General features: G+C 53.1%; 1 protein-coding gene across 24 annotated transcripts in view; it reads left to right on the top strand.

The window, feature by feature from the left end:
* Positions 1 to 22,287, top strand: part of PCBP3 (poly(rC) binding protein 3) — a 273,712-nt gene that overhangs the window by 223,956 nt on the left and 27,469 nt on the right. For 17 of the 24 annotated variants that reach the window (XM_060640641.2, XM_078452670.2, XM_078452669.2 and 14 more), the window contains 6 exons: positions 17,616 to 17,719; positions 18,037 to 18,191; positions 19,359 to 19,382; positions 20,194 to 20,226; positions 20,552 to 20,668; positions 21,581 to 21,712. In XM_060640641.2, coding sequence (XP_060496624.1) covers positions 17,698 to 17,719; positions 18,037 to 18,191; positions 19,359 to 19,382; positions 20,194 to 20,226; positions 20,552 to 20,668; positions 21,581 to 21,712 — 483 coding nt within the window. In that variant the 5' untranslated portion in view covers positions 17,616 to 17,697. The remainder of the gene's footprint in view (positions 1 to 17,615; positions 17,720 to 18,036; positions 18,192 to 19,358; positions 19,383 to 20,193; positions 20,227 to 20,551; positions 20,669 to 21,580; positions 21,713 to 22,287) is intronic. The other 7 variants (XM_060640661.3, XM_060640653.2, XM_060640652.3 and 4 more) reach the window with 1 other exon arrangement.

Raw genomic sequence — 22,287 nt, 5'->3', positions numbered from 1 at the left:
CAAGACACCCACATGAAATATACTGTTGTAAGTTAAAAGTTAAAGGACAGAAGATGTGTCACGTGAACACTAATTAGAAGACCGCTGGAGAGGCTACATTAGGATCAGATGAAGTCGGCTCAGGACAAGGAAAACCACCAGGGTAAAGAAAGACATGGCGTTAATATAAAATGACAAATTCACCAAGAAATCTCAGTCCCAGATATATGTGTATTGAATAACAGGGCTTCAAGCATTCGAAACAAAAACTGACAGAATGGAAGGGCAGAGAGGACAAAGCCATAGTTACAGTCGGAAACAGCCTGTAGTGGTGGGACGGGCAGACAGGAAGTCACGGACGGAGAAGCAGGGACTGGTGCGGTCCACCGACTAGGTCTCAGGGACCCGGACGGGATGCCCCACCCAACGGAAGGTGTACACACAGGACACTCGCAGGTGGACCATATTCTATGTGAAAATAAAATAAAAGGCTGACAAATGTCAAACACCTGAATTCTTTTTATTTTATTATTGTTTTTTTGGGGGGTGCAAGTGAGTGAGGGACAGAAAAAGAGGGAGACAGAATTCCATGAGGTGGAGGGTCGGGGGGAGAGAGAGAGAGAGAGAGAGAGAGAGAGAGAAGCAGGGTCACCTGGATCAGGGCTTGTGCTCACCCAATGTGGAACTCAAACTCACAAACCATGAGATCATGACCTGAGCCGAAGTCAGATGCTTAATAAACCATCCAGGAACCCTGAAATCGTATATTTTCTGACGAGAGTGGAAATAAACCAGGTATCAGTAACCAAAGGTGACTAGAATTTTTCCAAATGCTTAAAAATCAAAACATACACCTCTAAATAATGTGCTGGTCAAAGAGGAAGTATCAAGGGAAATTGTGAAATATTTTGAACTTATGGAAATATTTGTATATATCAGCACCTCTAGAGATATTTGTAGCCTAAAATGCCAACATGAGAAAAGGTCTCTGGACAATAATCTAAGGCTCCACCTTCAAAAACTAGAAGCAAAAAACAATGAAAGAAAAAGGAATAGAAGGGAAGAGATAATAAAATGAGGCCAGAAACCAATGAAATTGAAAACAGAGCTTTTTCACACTGGACTGAACAGAGAGAAAGACGCAAGCAGTCACGCCTTTCAGGAGCTCAGAAGAAAGTGGGAGTTGTTCGTTTTGTTCCAACGGGGTGGGAGTCAGTACTGTTGGGGTGGTGTTTCTCTGCGTCCTTCTATTGTCCTTAGCAAGACCTGTTCCTCTATGAGTGTCCCCTCCACCCTCCACTGGGCGCCGGCAGGCTGAGGGGACAGATGGGGACAGGTCCCGGGTGTCCCTCACACCCCTGCACACTCAGCCCCCCAGCAGACCCTCAGTGACCCAGTGAGTGGGCGAGGAGGTGAGGGTCTATAGGAGGAGTGGAAATCGAATCTTGGATGCTTTGTGAGCGTCCAAGTTTAGAAATCACTCCGTTATGATGTCGAAACGTCCGGTGAGGCCGGAGACGGGCCTGGGCGCGGTGCTCATGGTACGTGTTCACCCCAACTTTGAGTAGGTGCTGAATTTACTCTACCCTCCTGTGAGCCCAGAGTGGTGCTAGGAACCGAGGGTTCAGTGTTGAACGGAGAAGGTGAATGTGTCCTCTGCCCGCAGTGTGATGGGGCCAGGGCAGTGGGAGAGGACGGGGCCCAGGAGCGACGGGGGTAGGCAGAGGCCTGGCAGGGAGCGCCCTCGTGGAAGGCCCATTCGGCAGGGGCCAGAACCCAGCCCGTCCCAGCAGGGGAGGCAGTAGGGCGGTGGGGAGCGGGTTTGGCGCCAGGGCCCTCGGGGGCGGCGTTGCGGGAGGGAGGGAGCCTGGGTGGGATTACGCAGGTAGTGGGAAGATGCCCAGGAGTTTCAGCAAGGGGGTGACGGCCTGACCTGAGGTTCTGGAAGGTCCCCGGTGATGCGAAGCAAGACGCATCCTCCCCGTATTCCAGTGAGAGCGCCCTGGCCAAGCAGCCAGCCGGTGGCCACAGGCTGTGACTGTCGGGAGGCCACGTCCTCTGCACTCTGCGTCCAGGACCAGTGGGCTCCACCTGCCCTGGGGGGAAGCGGTGCAGAGTGCCCACGTCTCCCAGGGGCACGGGGGATGGGCCCTGCACCTCTGGGCCTTGAACTCCATCCACGCTTAGGGGATGGGCTTTTGTTTGTGATGTTCGGGGGCACGGTCACATACATCGCCACCACAGACCCGGGCAGAGGGATCTCGGTCGTGAGCAGTTCTCGGAGCCACGGCTGGGCCGCGTGCTCCTGAGCTGTGCAGAATGGTGACGGCACGCGGCCTCCTCCGGCCGGGCCCCGTCTCCCGGGACGGCCGAGGCCAGGCTGTTACTAGAAGGTCTCAAGGGACGCGTCTGCCGTGCCTCCTGCACCACACAGACCGGTGTGAAAGACCCTTGTGTGCGCAAGCGTGTGAGCAGATGTGGACGAGCGGACGTGTGGGGGCGAGTGAGCGTGTGGGTGAGCGTGAGTGAGTATGTGTGTGAGTGCGAGCGGGTGGTGTGAATAGGAGCGAGCGAGAGGCTTTGTGGGTGACTCTGAGTGTGGGGTGAGTGCGGGAGTGGGAGTGCAAGCGTGTGGGCAAGCGTGAGAGGGTGTGTGGGTGAGCGTGTGAATGAGTGGGGGTGTGGCTGAGTGTGTGAGTGCGAGTGGGTGGGGTGGGAGTGAGCGGGTGGGTGAATGTGTGAACCAGGGGGTGGGCGTGCAGGTTAGGTGCGCGTAGCAAGCAGGTCGGTGTGTGAGTGGATGGCCGTGTGGGTGAGGGTGTGAATGGGCGAGTGGGCGGGTGGGTTGTGAAGGAGTGGGGTGTGTGCTCTGACTTAGCATCAGAGCCGGGGACTTGGTCGAATGCTTTCCCTCAAAAGGCGCTCGTGAGTTTTTGCTAACTGTGTTTTTTTTAACTAATTTCCATCTCGTCATACAGCGTCAGGATTATCTGGGGAGTATTTGTCTTCCTTACTCTCTCGCGAATTGAGAGGTGCCTGATACGATCTCAGGTCAAAACAGCTCCTTCTTTTTTTAAATTAAATTTTGTATTTGAGGTAACTGTTAATTCACGTGCAGTTGTAAGAAATAACACAGAGGGATTCCACGCACGCTTTACTCAGTTTCCCTCGATGGTATCTTGCAGAGCTGCGGTGAGAGTATCACCGCCAGGGTGTTGACGCTGATACAGAACACTGCGTCCCCGCAAGGACCCCCTTGCTGCCTGTCCACAGCCTAACGGGTCGCCCCGCTGTCCCTACCCCTCCTTAGTCCTGGAGACCAACAACCTGTTCCCCACTTCTGTCATTTCGTCATTTCAAGACCATTATATAACGGGATCACACAGTGTGTAATCTTTGGGGATTGACTGCATTCGGCCTGATTCTCTGGAGGTTCGTCCCGGTTGCTGAGTGATCACTCATGTGTTCTGTCTTACGGCTGAGTACTGTCGCACGCCGGGTTCTTTCCCGGTTGCTGCTGCACATGTCCCACGTCCCATGACTATTGAACCAACTGCCGGTTGGAAGTGTTTCCAGTTTGGGGGAGTTCAAATAATTAAAGCCACTGTGAACATCATGTACGGGTTTTTTTGAGGATGAAAATTTTCATTTTTCTGGAATAAATGCCCATGGGTGCCATCACTAAGTGGTCCGATAGGCGCACGTTCAGTTTTTAAGAAGCTGCCCGACCAACTGCTCTCCAGAGCGGCCGCCCCGTGTTCCGGTCCCGCCGGCCACGTGCGAGGGATCCGGTTTGTCTGCGTCCGTGCCCGCGTGTGCGGTGGTCACCGTTTTGTATGCGAGCCGCTCTCACGGGTGTGCGGTGGTGCCTCACGTGGTTGAAGCTGCATTTCCCCGGGGCTGACGGTCGCGGACCCGTGTCGGGTGCTTACTTGCCATCTCTCTCTATCTTCACCTCTGTATCTATAAATCTATATGTTCTCTTTGGTGAAATAACCATAGCTTTTGCCCATTTTCTAATTGGATTTGGAGTTTTTGCTATTTAGTGTGATCATTCTTAGTATATTTTAGAAACTAGTTCTTTGTCAGAAATGTGGTTTGCAAATACTTTCTCCCAGTCTATCTATGGCTTGCCTTTTCATCCTCTTAATATGTTTTTGTTTTGGTTTGGTTTGGTTTTTTTGCAAAGCAAAGGTTTTTTCTCCTGGAATGCCTGATTTATCAGTTTTTCCTTTTGAATATAATGATTTTAGTGTCAAATCCAAGAATTCTGACTTGCTCTGGATGTTTTAGAATTTTTTCTTTTTTTCCCCCAGAAATTTCGTAGCTTTACATTTTACACATGAGTCTGTGGTCCATTTTGAGTTAGTTTCTGTATAAGGTATGAAGTTTAGGTCAAAGGTTATTATTATTATTATTATTATTATTATTGCCTAAGGACATCCGGTTGCTCCAGCACCATTTGTTGAAAAAGCTATCTTTCCCACCTTGAACTGTTACTTATTACAGCTGTCAAAACTCAGTCAAGCATAATTGTGTGAGTCTATTTCTGGGTTCTCTGGCTGTTCCGTTGATCTGTATGTCTCTCCCTCTGCCAGTACCATACAGTCTTGATTACAGTAGCTGAATAGTAAGTCTTTTAAAAAAAACTTTTTTTACACTTATTTATTTTTGAGAGACAGAGAGGGACAGAGCACAAGTGGGGGAGGGGCAGAGAGAGAAGGAGACACAGAATCCGAAGCAGGCTCCAGGCTCCGAGCGGTCTGTGCAGGGCCTGATGCGGGGCTCGAACTCGCGAACGTCGAGATCGTGACCTGAGCTGAAGTCAGACGCTTAACTGACTGAGCCACCCAGGTGCCCCACCGAATAGTAAGTCTTACAATTGGGGAGACTGATTCCTTCCACTTTATTTTTTCTTTGTCAAAATTGTTTTAGCTGTTGCAGTTCCTTTGCTTTTTCATATAACTATTACAATAATCTTATCTATATCCATGAAATTATTGCTGGAATTTTGATAAGAATTATGTTAGAACTGGGGCGCTTGGGTGGCTCAGTCGGTTGAGCGTCCGACTTTGGCTCAGGTCATGATCTCACGGTTTGCGGGTTCGAACCCTGTGTCAGGTTTTGTGCTGACAGCTCAGAGCCTGAAGCCTGTTTCGGATTCCACGTCTCCCTCTCTCTCTCTCTCTTTCCGCCCTTCCCCTGCTCATGCTTTGTCTCTCTCTGTCTCAAAAATAAATAAACATTAAAAAAAAAAAGAATTATGTTAAAACTGTATATTAACTTGGAGAGAATTGACATCCTTACTGTGAGGAATCACAGTTCATGAACATGAACGTGGTACGTCTCTCCATTTATTTAGATCTTTCATTTCTTTCGTCAACATTTTGTACTTTTCATCATGAAGGTCCTACACATGTTTTGTTAGGTTTATACGTAAGCATTTCATGTCATCTACAAATAGGGACAATTTGGTTTTTTCCCTTCTCATCACTGTGCCTGTTACTTCCTTTTCCTGCCTTGTCATACTGGCTAGAGCTCCAGCGTTATGTTGAATCACAGCGGTGAGAGGTGACGTCCTTGCCTTGTTCCTTGTCTTCAGGGGGAAAAGTTCAGCCCTAAGTGTGATGTTAGACGTGGGCATTTGTAGATGCTCTTTATCAAGTTAAGGAAGTTCCCTTCTATTGCTGCTTTTCCCCTGAGAGTTATTATAATGAATGAGTGTTGAATTTTGTCACATGCTTTTCTGTATGCATTGATATGATCATGCAGTATTCTTCTTTAGTCTATTAATATGATCAATTACGTTAATTGATTTTCAAACAGTAAAGCAGCCTTACATCACTAGAAGAATGGTCATAGAGTATAATTCTTATATTTTGCTGAATTCTATTTGCTAATGTTTTTAAAGGATTTTTGACCTATATTCTTGAAGGCAGTTTTTGTTTTCTCTTGTACACTTTGATTTTTGTACCAGGGTAATAGTAGTTTCATAAAATGTGCCTTTTTTTCTTCTATTTTCTGAAGGAGATTATGTAGAATTGGTGTTAATTCTTCTTAAAACTATTGGTAGAGGGGCGCCCGGGTGGTTCAGTCGGTTAAGCAGCCGACTTCGGCTCAGGTCATGATCTCACGGTCCGTGAGTTTGAGCCCCGCGTCGGGCTCTGTGCTGACAGCTGAGAGCCTGGAGCCTGTTTCAGATTCTGTGTCTTCCTCTCTCTCTGCCCGTCCCCTGTTCATGCTCTGTCTCTCTCTGTCTCAAAAATAAAATAATAAAAAACGTTAAAAAAATTTTTTTTAAATAAATAAAACTATTGGTAGAATTCTGCAGTGAAACCATCTGGGCCTGGAGATTTCTTTTTGGAGTTGTAAAACTATGAATTCAATTTCATAATACTAACGTAGGGCTATGCAAATTGTCTATTTCATATGGAATGATTTGGGGTAGTTTGTCTTTTTCCAGAAAGAGGTCAGTTTGTCTTTTTCCAGAAAGAGGTCAGTTTGTCTAAGTCAATTTATTTGTGTTGAGTTGTTCTTAGTATCCCTTATCCCTCCGATGTCTACCAGGCTCTTTGTGATAGCTGCTGTTTCATTCTTTGTATTATTTTGTCTAACTTTTTTTTTCTTTGTCACTCTTTGTATAAGTCTGTCAATTTCATTGATCTTTTCAAAGAATCAGCTCTTGATTTCATTGATTTTCTTTAATTTTTCTGTTTATAATTTCAGTGATTTCTTTCTTCCCTCCTTCTGTTTGCTTGTATCTATTTTGTTCTTCTTTCTCTAGAGTCTTAAAATTAGAGCTTAGATTATTGATTTGAGACTTTTTTTTCTCTTTTCCAATGTATGTGTTTTGTGCCACAAGCTTTCTTGTAGGCACTGCTTCCGTTGTGTCCCGCGATTTTTGGTGTGATTATTTTTATTTTCATTCAGGTCAATGTATTTTTTTTTTGATCCTTGAGATTTCCTCTTTTTTCCCAAGGAGTATTTGGATGTGCGTTGTTTTAGTTCCCAGGTACTTCAAGATTTTCCTGCTGTCTTTCTGTTACTGATTTCTAGTTTGAGTCAGTTGTGATCAGAGCACACACTATATGATTTTAATTATTTTCAACTTGTTGAGGTTTGTTTTATGGTGAACAAACTGTTTATGGTGAACAAACTGTTTATGGTGAACAAATACTGTGTTAGTATATTTTCTGTGGGTGCTTGAAAAGAACGTGTATTCTTCTGTTGTCAGAGACGGTGTTCTATGAATGTTGACTAGGTCCTACCGATCGATGGTGCTGCGAGTTCTTCTCTATCCCTGCTGGTTTTATGCCTGGTTCTTCCCATTGTTGAGATAGAGTAGTGAAATCTTCAGCTATAATTGTGGATATGTATATTGTTCCTTTTTGTTCTACCAGTTTTTGTTTCGTATGTTTCACAGCTCTGGCATTTGATTCGTACACATTTAGGATTGCTATTGCTTCCTCGTGGATTGATCCTTTTATCATTTTATAATGTCCCTGTCTCTGACAATTTTTGACGCTTTCAAGTCTATTTTTAATTGAAGTATAGTTTAGATATAATATCTTATTAGGTTCAGGTGTACAGAATACTTTTAATACTTAATTTGATTAATAGGTTTACATTTTTTTGGATTTAAGATTTCTGTATGTTACAAAATTATCCACATGATTAGTCACCATGCCATTTTTACAATGTTACTGACCATACTCCCTATGCTATACTTTACATCCCCTTGGCTTATCTATTTTATAACTGGAAGAGTGTACCTCTTAATCTCCTTCCCTTAGTTTGGTTCCCCCGCTCCAGTCCTCCCCTCTCTGGGAACTGACAATTTGTTTCCTGTATGTATGAATTTATTTCTTTATTATTTTGTTTGTTTGCCTTGTTTGTTAGATTCCACACATACATGAAGTCATACAGTATTTGTTTTTCTCGGACTTATTTCACTTAACGTAATACTCGCAAGGTCCATCCACATTGTCACAAATGACTAGATCTCATTCTTCCGTGTTGCTGGGTAACATCCCACGGTGTACGTATACCGCATCTTTTTTATCCACGTATCCATCAGTGGACACTCAGCTTCCTTCCGTGTCTTGACTATTGTAAATAATGCCGCAATAAGCCTGGGGGCGCATATGTCTCTTTGAATGGGTGTTCTGATTTTCTTCGGATACTCAGAAGTGGAATTATTGGATCACATGGTATTTCTACTTTTAATTTTTTGAGGAAGCTTCATACCGTTTTCCACAGTGGCTGCACCAGTTACGTTCCCACCAACAGCGCACGGGTTCCCTTTTCTTCACATCCTTGCCAACCCTTCTTATTTTCTGGTATTGATATAACCACTCCTGCTTTCTTTTGATTAGTGGTTACATGACACAACTTTTTCCATGATTTTTTATTTCAATCTACTTATATTGCCCTATTTGAAGTGAGTTTCTTATAGGCAGCATATGACTGAGTCGCGTTTCTTAATCTACTCTGCCATCGTCTGTTTTTTAATTGGTGTATTTAGACTATATTTCGTATAAGTTGGGGGATGTTAGGGCTTAAACTTGCCATTTTATTTATTTTTTTAAAATGTTTATTTACTTTTGAGACAGAGCAAGATAGTGCAGGGGAGGGGCAGAGAGAGAGAACATAGGATCTGAAGCAAGTTCTGCGCTGACAGCAGAGAGCCCAGTGTAGGGACTGAGCTCACGAACCAGGAGGTCATAACCTGAGCCAAAGTCAGATGCTCGACCAGCTGAGCCACCCAGGTGCCCCTGCCATTTTATATTTTGTTTTCTGGTTTTTTCTCTCTGTGTTTGGTTTGTTTTCTTACTTGCTGCCTTCCTGTGGGTTTCTGAATTTCTTTTTTAATTCCGTCTTGGTTTGTCGATAGTGTTTTTGAGTATACCTCTTTGTGTAGCCTTTTACAGGTTGCTCCAGATACTACATTATATCTGCAACTTATGGCAGATAAGGCACCCCGATTCTCTTTTTTTCAAGTCTATTTTCACTCTATTATTCAGATGAAAATTATTCTCACAGTTCACTGGTTCTTTCCTTGGACCCCTTCATTCCTCTGCCGTATTTTTCAGTACTGTCGTTTCTATTTAGTTCTTTATATCTTCCTTTTTTTTTTTTTTTTTGGTGAGAATTTTGCTTCTCTGCTGAGACTTTATATTTTTTTCATTTGATTAAAAATATTCTTAATTGCTTATTGAAGCATTTTTATCATGACTGCTTTGGAATTTTGTCAGACAGTTCTAACATCTCTGTCATCTCAGTGTTGGTGTCTGCTGATCATCTTCCATTTAGCTTGAGATCTCTCTGGTCCTTGGTGTGAAACCTAGATATTTTGGATATTATGTCGCGAACCCGACTATTACCCAAACCTCCTGTTTCCCCTGGTTGCCTTCGACACTACTCCAGCAAGGAAACGGAGGGTGCTGCCTCATTACTTACAGGAGGGCGTGGGGGTGCAGGCGCCCCTCTGTTGGTACCTGGAGATTGAGGAGCCTCCCATCACTTGTGGCGGGTGAGAGTCGTAGCTCCCCACTGGGCCTCCGCTGACACCTCCTTGGCCAGGGCACCACGGGGTAGAGCGGCCTGTTACTGCCCGGCGGGGATGAGGTCCCTGCTCCCCTGCCCCTCCGCTGATACCCAGTATGGTATTAGAGAGCATCGTTCCGGCCTGGCGAGGCCCGCCACTCAGCCTCTCCTGGCATTGGTGGGGCTGCTGGAGCGGAGTCATTATTGTCTCAAGTGTTCATTCTTGCTGGGCTGTCTTTGCTGTCCTTTTGCTGGAGGCAGTGGGGCTTTGTTGATGCTTTTTTTTTGGACTGTGTCCATTGGTGTTTCCAGGTTGCTGGTCTCCTCCCCCAAGTCTGAGGTCAAGACGCAAAGAGAAAGCCGGAAATTCAGCACCATGTCACTCTGTGGCCCGCCGGTGTGCTGCTGTCTCTTTCTCTCAACTTTTCGGGATCTTCCTGTGTTCGCTCTATACGTAGTATCCAGAGTTTTCGTTGTCATTAGGGGAAGGTGCTGTGCTCCGTCTTCCCGGAGGCAAGATGCCTCGCCGCCCCTCTTTAAGGCATTTCTGTCAAGAGCACGGATGCTGGGGCCGGCTGTGTGGGCCCCGCCTGTCCACATGCCCCGGGCAGGTCCTTTACCTCATAGAGCGTCAGAAGTAGAGGCATCGGCAGGTGCCAACCAGCAAGGACAGGTCCGGCCAGAGGACAGAGGAGGGCTCCAGGGGCCAGCAGGCCAGAGCTCCCCCCGTGGGGGTGCCATCCCAACGGCCCGGCTCTTGTGCTGTGCACACGCAGCGTGTCCGTGCAGAGGACAGTGGGCGGGCTGTGTGGCTGGGGAGCAGGCCTCCGGGGAAGGGCCCTCAGCGAGCATTCCCGGGCACCTTCCCTGTTGCTGATGCTCGCGTCAGCACCCCGTGTACTGTCGGCATCTGCCGGCCGCCTGAGTACAGACCGCGGCCGACTTCCTAAAGCCGTCCTGGATTTAAAGGGAAATGTTAATGACTGCATCGCATGTGGACAGAATCTAGACACGGATGACTGTCACGTGTGCACATCGGGTGACCCTGGCATGTTTGCTTCCTGCGTGTCCCCACCTGGGTCCGCTCCATCTTTGCAGACAAAGCGAGTGCTGCCAGGGAAGCTGTGAGGGGCTGCGGGCCGCGGAGCATGAGCCCCCTGGGCTGCCCGGGCCTCAGCACAGATACCAACACCTTCTGCTTTGTGTTCCCCTTGACTAGAGAGAAGTCGTCACGTGACACAGAGCCTGGGGTCGGTTTAGCAATTGTGAGGACTTTCCTGTTCACCTCCCTCCTCGTGCCTCCCCTGCCAAGACGTGCTCCAGCCACGCAGGTGGGGAGCAGGGGGTCTGGCTTCCCGGGAGCCCCACTCAGGGGGCCCCTCTGGCTGCAGACTGGCCCGCACGGGAGCCGAGGAGCAGAAAGTCTGGCTGTTGGCGTGGGCCGACCCAGCAGTCCCCACGGGCAGCGTGGCAGCGTGGGGACTCTACCTGCTCCCCCGGTGTCGCATCAGCCCCTCCGCTGACCTCCCGGCACCCCCAGCCCCACTCCTGCAGCAGCGCCCACGGATCTGGTGCTGTGCACTGGCCTCACGACTGCAGGCAAGCAGCCCGGTCACGGCCGCCCCCTCTCCCACGGTGCAGGTGGTGCCACGGCCACAGATACGTGCCGTGGGAGTGCTCCTCGGCCTGGTGAGGGAAGAGCCGTTCAGCGCCCGCAGGGCTCGCCCGGACACAGAGCACGACAGTATCACGACCCTCGCCCTCGTCCCCAGATTCTCCCCGGCCTGGCACTGAAGGGCGAGCACCTCTGAAGAGCGGGGTGCCCTTACGACAGATGCCGCACACGAAGGCTGCTGAGTGAGTGAGGCCAGCTCCAACCAGGGGGCCCACTTACTCTGGAGGCGCTCCGCACGGAGCGGCGGGGCCCGCGCAGAGTCCGGGCCACGTGACCCGGCATCTCAGCCCCCGGCCCGCGACCCACGCCGGGCGGCCGGAGTCCGGGACTCCGGGAGCGGTCTGTCCCCGCCTGGCGGCAGGAGACGCGAGCTGTGTGTGTCTGGAGCCTTCGCGGGGGCCTCGTCCCCAGGCTTTCCCCACGGGAGCGAACGGAGCACGCCGTGGCCTCCCATCGCCAGTTCTTGCTCCTGCAGCCCAGCCTCACCCGCAGCTTCCCTTAATGTGGGTTCCAGGATTCCCGCCGGCAGCGGCCCCAGACCGGCCGCACAAAGCAGTTTGGGATGGATTTCTGTCTCCCGTGCACTTGGAAGCCAGGGAGTTTCGGATCCGGACTGTCGATTACAGATCAAACCGTTTCTGCCCTCGCACCCCAGCCGTGCGCCCACACACGGGACGGAGAGAGCGGCCGAGCTGGAAGAGGTGGCTCGGTCTACGGGCTCCGGCGAGGCAGCTCTCCCGTGTCCCTGGTTCCCGGCTGGCTGGCCGTGCGGCCCCGGGAGACCAGGTCCGACCGAGGCCCGCGGAGAGAGCACCTGTCCGCTGAGCCACGGAGAAAGAGCTCTCGTCACAGCCAGCGGTGGTCTGTGCTCCCCCCGCTCGGTGTTCCCCTCCCTGACCTAGACTCGGCGGTGACAGTTGTACACCTGTGGGACGTGGACGTTGAAGCCGTTATCAAAACTGTAAACCGCATGTTCAAGAAGCAAAGGGTCAAGTGCGTTAAATGGGGACGTGGAAGACACGACAAAGGACGCAGGTTGAGTTTCTGGGGTGAGAAGTCCAGGATCTGAGATGGAAAGTGCCCTGGGTGGGTTTAGCCACAGAGCGGGAGCTGCAGAGCAGAAGATGAGTCAACTCCCGGACAGAAGTAGAACCCGTCCGTGCGAGACACAGACAGAGGGCAGGAGGAAGCGAACAGAGCATCGGGGAGCTTGGCTCAACTCCAAGCGGCCAACAGACATGCGTTTGGGGGCCCTGGAAGCGGGGGAGAGGCAGGGCCAGGAGTGTGTTTGAACGAGCAACGGAGACCGCCAGAAGGCACGTGGCGAGTGAACCGTTCAAAGCCAGCGGTTACGAGAAGCCCCTGAGTGTGCTGTGGAAGAGGGCATGTGACAGAGGGAGAAAGGAAGAGGGCGCGGTGGGCTTCTCCCCGCCAGCAGCCTAGGCAGGGCGTCGGGCCCGGAGAGAGCGCTGCGGCCCCGGGGCTCCGGGCGGGTGAGACTCCTTCACGCTGAGCGACAGTGACGCACGCCGTCCACACCTACGGAAACAGACTCAACATGACCACCAGCACGCTCGCGCTACAAAAATTATTGAGAATTATTAAGGGAAATGCTTCACGTAGAAGAAAAATGGGAGCAGCTAGAAATCTGAGTCTACACCAAGGGATGGGCATCACATGGGTAAGTATGAAGTTGTTCTTTTCTTATCCTCTAAACCCCTCTTTTTAATGTTTTTTATTCTGAGAGGAGGGAGAATCCCAAGCAGGCTCCATGTTACGAGCACGGAGCCCAACACAGAAGTCGATCCCACGAACCGTGAGATCATGACCTGAGCTGAAATCAAGCATCAGAGGCTTAACGGACTGAGTCCCCCAGGCATCTGCCTCTAAGTTCTTTTAGAAGATAATTGAGTGTTTACATGAGAAATTGTAATGTTGGTTTATAACCTAGGAGAACCAAAGTATGCCACAGCAATGGTGCAGAGGACAAGAGGGGAGACAGAGGCACAGTTACCAACCCACGTGAGGTCTTTACACACCACTAAGTGGCAGTCGGACTGCACTGTGATGAATTAAACGTGAGCAGTGTCAGCCCCAAAACAACCGCTAAGGTAACAAAACAGAGAGTTGTAACTAAGAAGTGAACAAAGGAGGTAAAAGCGGAATCATGAAATGTATGCGGTTCATTCCAAAGATGGCAGAGGGAAAAAACAATAGAAATGGGGAAACAGGGGCGACTGGGTCGCTCAGTCAGTTAAGCACCTGACTCTTGATTTCGGCTTAGGTCGTGATCTCACCGTTCATGAGTTCAAGCCCCGCACAGGGCTCTGTGCTGACAGTGTGGAGCCTACTTGGGATTCTCTCTCTCTCTGCCTCTCCCCCACTTGCACTCTCCCTCTCAAAATAAATAAATAAATTTAATAAAAAAAAGAAGTGGGGGAACAGAGAACAGATGGTAAAAATAGAAAACAAATAGTAGAATGATGGCTTCAAACTCGACCACCTCAACAGTCACTGTCATTGGTCAAAACACCCCTCGTTAAAAAGCAGAGATTGTCGAATAAGATAAAAAGGCAAGGTTCAACTGCCTGCAAGAAACTCACTTTAAATGTAAAGACACAAATAGGTTAAAAATAAAAGATGGAAGGAGATACGCCATGCTACACCAATCAGAAGAAAGCTGGGTCACTACACTAATAACAGACAAAATTTCAGAGCTGAGAACATGGCCGGACATAAAGAAATCTCTCACAATGACAAAGGAGTCTGTCAGTCCATCCACCGAAGGCAACAGCGCTAGACCGTGCAATGCTGATGACAGAGCTTGGGGTGCAGGAAGGAGGTGCGTCCCCAGCGCCCCCAGAACGGGACAGGACCATGGAGGACTGGCGGTGCTACCCCGGGCTTCGAGAACGCTCCCCCCAACACAAGAGTGCACGTTTACCAGGACAGACCATGGTCGGTCCATAAGCAGGTCTTAGTATACAGGAAGGATCTCAGGTGTCATAGGTGTGTTTTCTAACCATAACAGGTTTAACTAGAGATCAACAAGAGAAAGATATTCTAGAATATCTCCAAGTACTTGAAAATTCAGTAACATACTTCACAATTTCCCATGAATCAAAAAAGAAAAAGAAATTTGAAAGCATTTTGAAATGAGTGAAAAAAGCACAAACATCAAAATTGGTGGGATGCCGCTAAAGCCACATGCAGAGAGAAATTTTATAGAACTAGACACCCATATTAGGTAAGAACTAAGGTTTTAAACTGATGCCATCAGGCTTTTCCCTAAGAAACTAGAAAAGATGAATTCATTAACTCTGCATCCGTGTGTTGGGATTTGCTAATGAATGCGATGAGGGCCGGAGAGGGGAGATACTGAACTCCCAGGTTTGGGCCTGTAGCTGGAAGGCAAGAGCGCAGAGACAAACAGACGGATGACTGGGAAGGCTGGCTGGGTCAGACGTGCCATGGTGGCTCACGTCGGCTGTGCCTGGCTGTGGGGGTCAGGCGTGGGCTGTTTCAGCCAAGGCACATCTGCGGACGGTGTCGGCACAGGCAACCCGACCGGCCTCCTCCGGCCGGTTCAGCCGGGAAAGAAGGGGAGGGTCCGTCCTCGGCCCTGCAGGGGACCGTGCCTGTGTCTCCTCTCCCTCCCACTAGGTGAATTACAAATATACTAAGTTCCCAGCATGCACAGAACACAAGGTGGGGTCCTTGCTGGCACAAGAGATCTGCCTTCTGGAACGCCGCGTGTGGGGACGAGTGAGTCACACAAAGAGATTTTTTTCTGGCAGATGTCCCGTCAATTTGGTTTTGGGTGAGTGTGACCTGAGCGCTGCTGTGCACTCAGGGGCAGCCCCCAGTACTGCCCCTGGACTCTGCTGCAGGGGTGGCCCCTGAGATGGGCGTAGGCCCGGGCACTCTGGGGGGCCGCCCCTGATGAACTGGTGTCCAAGGGCCCAGCAGGATGGCCAGAGGACGGCCCCCCATCTGCCAGAAGTCATGACCCTGGGGGATCCCCCAGCGCAGGTCCCTCGGCCGCTGACACAGGGTGGGTTCTTCAGGGTCAAGGGCACTGAGTCGCAGTTGACTTTAACTACCACCGGGGGCTGCTCCTCGTCCCCAGCAGTCTGCAGAGGGCACTGCTGCTCACTGTCGGCCACGTGACAGAGGAAGGCACTGGCCTCTGCAGCAGCTCACTGGCCTGTGTGACTGATGGCAGTCGACAGCCTGGAGCCTGAAGGCCCGCTGGCCCTCGCTGACCCACTTTCTCCACCGAGGGCTGGAAACATTTGCGTAATGGAGGCCGTGGGGCCCCGCTGTCCCCCCGACGCGGGAGATGTTTCTAATTACAAAGGAGGCCATGCATCCCCGCCTGGCCAGCACACGATCTGCCCGGTTGGTGCTGGTGCCTCAGCTCGCTGCAGGGAGGCTGTGCAGGAGGGGCGCCGTGTGTTTTCGGTGCCCCTGGGATCATCTGAGCCGGGTTGTCTCCTCTCCTGCCTGGGCTCTTTCCTCCGAGGCGCCCTCTGCCAGCCAGACCTGCCAACGCGCCCACACGCGCCGCGCCGTCCAACAGAGCTGTGCCCTGGCGCTAGCGTCCTCTGCCGTGCTCGCCCGTGCGCAGCCACCAGCCACGCGGGGCCGTCTCTTCAACACGTAGCGCGTGACTCGTGGGCTTCTTGTTTCAGGGGTGAATAGCCACAAGCAGTAGTGGCTTCCACGTTGGACGGTGGAGATAGACTTCTTAAAACCTGTCTTCGCTACGCCCTACGCCTTCGTGTCAGAATCCGTGTTGCTCAAAAGCATCGTTTTATCATCCATAATTAGGACTGATGGTTAGAGTTGTTGAAGTTACCTGTGGATACATCTGCACGGGTAGAATAGCACACTATTTGTGAGTGTGGAAATGTGTCAGTGGCTGTCATATGGACACATCGATTGCACGCATCACCCAGAGAGTGAGAATGTGCGGTTTCTGTGCTTTATTTTTGTATTTTCCTTGCAGCATATTTTTCAGCAGAAATGTTTTGATGAGGAAAAAAATATTTTTGTACCCCCCAAAACCTAGAAGGTTAAAGGGAAGTCTTGCTTTTTTAACTTGTGGTCTCTCCTGTAATTGGACAGAGCCTCACGTCCTCATGGCTTACATCGGAGGGCTGGTGTCCAGACGCCCGGGCGGGCGGCACACGCAGGACTTCTGTTCCTGAGGGCCTCAGACCTAGCGTGGGGCTGTGTGTGGGGAGTGCTGGCCGAGTTCACCCGGAGTCCCCCGGCCTCGTCCTTCACGGCCCAGCCAGCCCCGCCTACTCCCGGGTGGGCACTTGGGCAGGTGTATGTGGGACACTCTCTATTCTGCGGGGTCTTCCCGGTGCCCCTCTTGGGAGCCCCTGGGCCCCAGGTCATCCAGAACCTCCCCCTGCCAGGCCTCTTTCCCTCTGTCCTCCAGGTGGCATCCTCATGCCAGACACTAGGGCCCTGCCCCCTCCTATGGGGGCTGCTCGTGCCCCGTGTCCTGTCCTGCCCTCATTCTCGCTCCTCCCTGACACCTGTGGGACCCCAGTGCCCGGCGACTTCCCCACACCCTGTGACATCCCCACAGCCTGCACCCCGAGACCCCCCTGTGTGCAGGCAGGCAGGCGGCTCTCCGGCTTCCGTGTGCTGCCCTGACTGATGCCCCCCCCAGGAAGGCCACCCAAACGGCCCACCTCTAGGACCCCTGCTGCCTGCAGAGCATCAGGTCCGGTGAGCGCCCGGCCTGGTTCCGGTTCTGCAGGCCTCTCCGTCTGTCCTGAGACCCTTCCCGGTCCTGCCCCCGCCCCTGGCTGTGCCCCTCTCCTGGCCCGCCTGACCCACATTTCTCATCCTCACTGGCGCCCGTCTCTGAGACCACCCGGTATGCTATGGTCCAGCCTGGAGGAGAACCTGGGCCCTCCCTGAGAAGGGCTACGGCAGGACAGTCTGGTCACTCTTCCCACGGGCCCTGCAGGCCTACTGTCATCATGAGTGCCTGTAAATCATAAAGTGAAGCCTTAATTATATCAGGGGGATGAAGCGCTGGACCCATTGTCTGCAGAAATTAGATGTAGAATAGTGATACCTAAAGCATCTTCTGGAAAGACTTTGTAATAATATAATGCCAAAGCATCAGCCATTCAGTAGCTTAGTTAATAGACACTAGATCCACTTTAGAGACGGGGATTACCAAGGAACCTTGACTCTAAGCCCACGGGAAACACCAATACCTGTAATGTCCTGGCTTTTTAAGGGCTAGGGGGTCACAGCCAGAGGGCGGGGCTTCTGGCACGGATGTGATGGGGTTTGCACAGAACTAACATAACAGCAGAACAGAACGGACACTGCAGACCCACGCGAGGATCCCAGGGCTCACTTGACCCCTTTTCCTCTCCAGGGGAGAGGGCTGTTCCTGTTTCCCTCGGTGCAGAGGCGGAAGCTGAGGCCAGAGGGCTTGCGTGACCTGCCGGGGGTCACACATGAGTCAGCGGCGGGGCCTGGGTCAGTCCCTGCCAGGTTTCCCCACCAACCTGTGTCCCCCACCGCCATGTGCCCCAAGCCCCAGCAGGTCAGGCAGGGTGGGTCCCAGGACCGAACCTTCTGGCTGACTGGGCCGCCCTCCCGGAGCCTTTGCCCCCCGTGAACATTGGTGTGTCACCAGAGCAGGAGTGAGGGCGGCACCCTCCCTCGGCCTGTCCCACCACCCACCCGTACCCCCTCGCCCCTCCAGAGACCAAAGGCCCTTGTAGGCCAGGACACCCCGACCTGTGGTGGCCACTGACGGTGTTCTCGGCAGCAGCCGTGCCTTCTCTTTCCAGGTGACACCATCTGGGCCCCATCTGTCCTTCCTCACGGCGCCCTCGGCACCTTGAGCCACTACCCCCAGCCGCATTTTGGGAGAAAGATGGAGTCGAAGGTCTCAGAAGGCGGCCTGAACGTGACTCTGACAATCCGTCTGCTGATGCATGGGAAGGTACAGAGCCCAAGGCCACTGCGTCCCACCAGCTGGGAGGCAGGGGAGGGTGTGCCCTGGGCAACCTCAGGTTTACAAAGCGGTGACAGCCCGCTCCAAAGCATGTTTCTCCTGGAGACCCTTGAGGGTACTTGTGACCTGATGTCCTGTCACTGGACACCTGAGTGTGCGTTCCCTACAAACAAGGGCATAGTGTCCCATCCACGTCAGGATGCCAACACTGATGCACCCCAGCCACCCGACCTCGGGCCCCGTTCGGGCCACCCGTCGCCCCGGCCCTGCCCTTCACGATAGGACGCGTGGGGGGTCAGGGTATTCAGGCCTCCACATCCCGGACACGCCTCATCTTCAGCCTGGGGGCATCTCCTTCCACCCTTCCTCAAGGAGGCTTTCCTGATGTTTCCTCACCATTGGCAGCGGAGTCACAGGAGCTCTCGCATCAGGGGCCTGACACTGGTCCTTTGGTCCTTCCCCACAGCGGGCCCCCACTGTTGTCAGACTCCAGCACATTCATTCATCCGCTCATTCATTCCTGTCTCCGTGGACTCAGTTTGCTGCTTTATTCAGATTATTCCCGTTGTGTCATTACTCATGTCGATGCCCGTATTGACCCTGACTCGGTCACTGGGAGCCTCTCCAAGCTGGCCCCTGTATCCTCCTGACTCCCTCGCACTTTGCCTGCCTCAGTCCTGGAACCAGCCGTTTCTCCAGGGAACCCTGACTCTTATGAGTGGGCGGTGGTGTTAGAAGCCCGGGTCGGGTCACATAGAGTACTCATCCTTTTTTAAAACGTGAAAAGGCAAGTAGCAGTGCTTAATTATCTTTACATCACAAAATTGGGGAAGATTTTGTGTTTTATCTGTTTCTTTCCTGGTTTCTTAAGGCCCTAAGAGCATAGAAATGCCTCCTGACTTAATTGTATGGAGCCGGCCGCTGGCTTCTGCTTGTCCATGTGTCTGTCAGAGGCAAGGCCTGAGTCTAACCAAGGTCAGACGGGCACCCGGGAGCCCCCAGACCCAGGGCCTCACACAGGCGGCCCGACTGCGCTCCCCCCTGACAGTCCTGACACCCTGTCCTCACTCCAACACAGACGGGTCTCGGTGTCCGTCACGGGCCTTTCCCCCGGCTGCTCTATGACATCAACTTTGTGTGGTTCTTTTCCTGTAGGAAGTTGGAAGCATCATCGGGAAGGTAACTACTGAGCGAGCTCTGCCTGTGCTGCGGTCCCTGAGAGGAGGTGCCAGGGCCCCGGGCCTGCGCTGGGCGACGTGCCACGTGGTGGTGTGTGCCCCGCCCTGAGGATTCCAGCGGAATCCTGAGTCCCCGCGAGGCCGGTCCAGGGCCTCCCGTACGATTCCCCGAAAGCCCAGCAGGCGATGTCCCCGGGCCCCGTCCTGACCAGGCCCCAGCCAGTCACCATAGCAGCCCGCCCCGCTGCCCTGCGGCCTGTCCTTCTTCCCGGGCGTGAGGGCCCAGTGAGCACGATTCACTGGCATTCTCCAGAGCAGTCTCCCCTCTGGCCAGTGGGTGGTGGTCTCTCTGGAATCTCCCTTCCAAAATAAAAGACACGAGCCTCGGGGAAAGCAAGAGTGGATTTGGAAGCCTCAAGCATGTGGGAGAGGCTGGGGTGAGGCACCGCCTCCCGTGGTCGGCCTGTGACCGTCTCCAGGCCCCCTGGCGTCCAGGTCCAGGTCTTTCCACGAGAGCCTCGGGGCACCTGCCCTGGCCTGGCCCTGCTTTGCCTGTGACGAAGATGAGGGCTGTGAAGACAGCTGGGCAGGAGCCCAGCCTCCCCCCGGCCCCCCTCCCCGAAGGGCCCCTCGCAGGGCTGTGGCGGGGGCTCAGGGAGCCACAGCGTCAGGCTCTAGCCCCACCGTGAGGGCTGCTGCTCGCTGGTGCACAAGGCGGGCATCCGCGCCCTGCGTACTCCCACGCCAGAGCCTCTCGCCCATGGTGGAACCTCGGAGCGACGCCTTGACTGTTTTCTGAATCTTTATTCCAGAAAGGAGAGACAGTGAAAAAGATGCGTGAAGAGGTGAGCTGGCTGGCACTCGGCGGCGTCCCATCTGCGGGCGGGGGGGGAGGAGCGAGGCCAGCGGTCCTGTCCTGAGGGAGCCCCGGCCAGGCCACCCCTGGCGGCTCAGAGGCCCCTTCCCTCCACCACGTGTGCCCCCGCGTCAGGGCTTCTGTGTCCAGGGGCAGCAGGGGGCACGGTGGCCGACCCCGCTCTGAAGGATGGCCCCGGACGGCCTCACCGTTTAGTGTGGAGGTTTGCACATGGCTGTCAGAAGGCCTGGAAGCCCCAGCCAGGCTCCACCCGTGGCTCTAACCCCGTCCGGGCTGTGCTCACCTCCTTCCAGAGCGGCGCGAGGATCAACATCTCTGAGGGAAACTGCCCGGAAAGAATTGTGACCATCACAGGCCCCACCGACGCCATCTTCAAGGCCTTTGCCATGATCGCCTACAAGTTTGAGGAGGTGAGATGTGTCCCCAGAGACCCCGCGGCAGGGGGCAAGGCACAACCCTTCGCCCCGTCACCTCCTCACCGCCCGGGGGCTCCCGTGGCCGCAGGCCACCCGGTGACAGGCCAGCCGTCACGCTCCGTGTCCGTGAGCCCGGCCCCGAGCGAGAGCCCCAGCCATGCCCCGCGGCTGCTGCCCTGGCACGTGCGCTTGGCCACGGGGGGACCCGTGGACTCTCCCGTGGACGCGTATAAACACGCATACACTTGCGTGTCTGTGGCACGTCTATGCGCCCTGTCAGTGAGTTAAATCAAGGCTTTCATGTGTTTCCAATATTGTTCAACTTGCCAAAAGTTATTCAGAGATGCATTCGGTATTTTTATTCAGAAGGTGGTCAAGCCAGGGAGTTAAGTTTTTCTGTCCAAAACGCGCCTCCCTGCCTGTGCAAGGCCCTTCATGCCCTGCCCAGCCTTGAGGACAAAGCGGGGCCCGAGTCCGGGTGCCATCGGGATCTGCGTCTCGCCCTGTCCACGGCAGCACCACGGCAGCCACGACCTGCGTGTCTGCGAGTGATTGGCACGTGTGGGTCCCCTTCTGCAGATCCGGCTGTCCTCTCCTTGCTTGTCCTCCCGAGCCTGACTGGCCTTCAAGCCTCTGCAATCCACCAGCCCGTCCACTGTGTCCTTCCTCTGGACGCTCAGCCGTTTGCCACGGTGTGTGTGCCAGGCGCCTCCATCTGGGGACACTTGAGTCCCCACACTCGTCCTCTCGCTGCCCCCGCTGCCCCTGTGCCCCTGGGGGCAGGAACCCTGCCCCGCCAGCCTCTGGAGCATATTCGGGTGCTTTCTCACCGAGCCTGGCCTTTGCGCTCACTGGCGTGTATGCGGCATGCTGTGTAGGCCCACACGTGTCTTTCTCCCTCCCCAGGATATCATTAACTCTATGAGCAACAGCCCTGCCACCAGCAAGCCCCCGGTGACGCTGAGGCTGGTGGTCCCCGCCAGCCAGTGTGGGTCCCTGATCGGCAAAGGCGGCTCCAAGATCAAGGAGATCAGGGAGGTAACAGAACCTTCTCCGGCTGCTGGTGCCCGCTGCTGGGAGGGTAGAGCCCGCCCCCCTTCCCCTGGAGGCCCAGCACTGCGAACCCTGCCAGCATGGAGCTTACGGTAGGGGAGGGCCATCCAGAGAGCAGAGGGTGGGACGTGGGACCCCCTAGAACGTGCACAGAAGTGTCGTGCAGAGGCGCTGGGCGCCTGTGAGGGGGGCTGTGCACCCCAACCGGGGACAGGCAGGGCCCTCCTGCCACCCAGTCATGCGGCTCTAGGCCACAGAGGCCGTGGTCTCTGCCCCCAGGCAGGTGCGTCCAGGGACTGGCCGGCCTGAGTTGTCCCAGCAGGGAGGGAGCTGGTGCGAGGGGTGGACTTTATGCTCACATGTTGCCGCGTTCAGAGAAAGCCTAACTCCTTCTGTCTCCCTTAAGGAGGGTGGCCACCCTGTCGTGATTCTGTCAAGGAGAGACAGCTAAAGAGTTTAGGCTTTCCTAGTGTCCGTCATTCTCTGTGACCTGAAACTCCACAGGGGAGATAAAATTCCATGTATTTGAAAAAAGGGACTCCATTTCTGTCTCCGTCTCT

Source organism: Panthera onca, chromosome C2, assembly GCF_046562875.1.
Source record: "Panthera onca isolate mPanOnc1 chromosome C2, mPanOnc1 haplotype 2, whole genome shotgun sequence".
Lineage (NCBI taxonomy): Eukaryota > Metazoa > Chordata > Mammalia > Carnivora > Felidae > Panthera > Panthera onca.
Note: the sequence above shows the minus strand (reverse complement) of the source record. Positions and strands in the feature narration are given on the sequence as shown.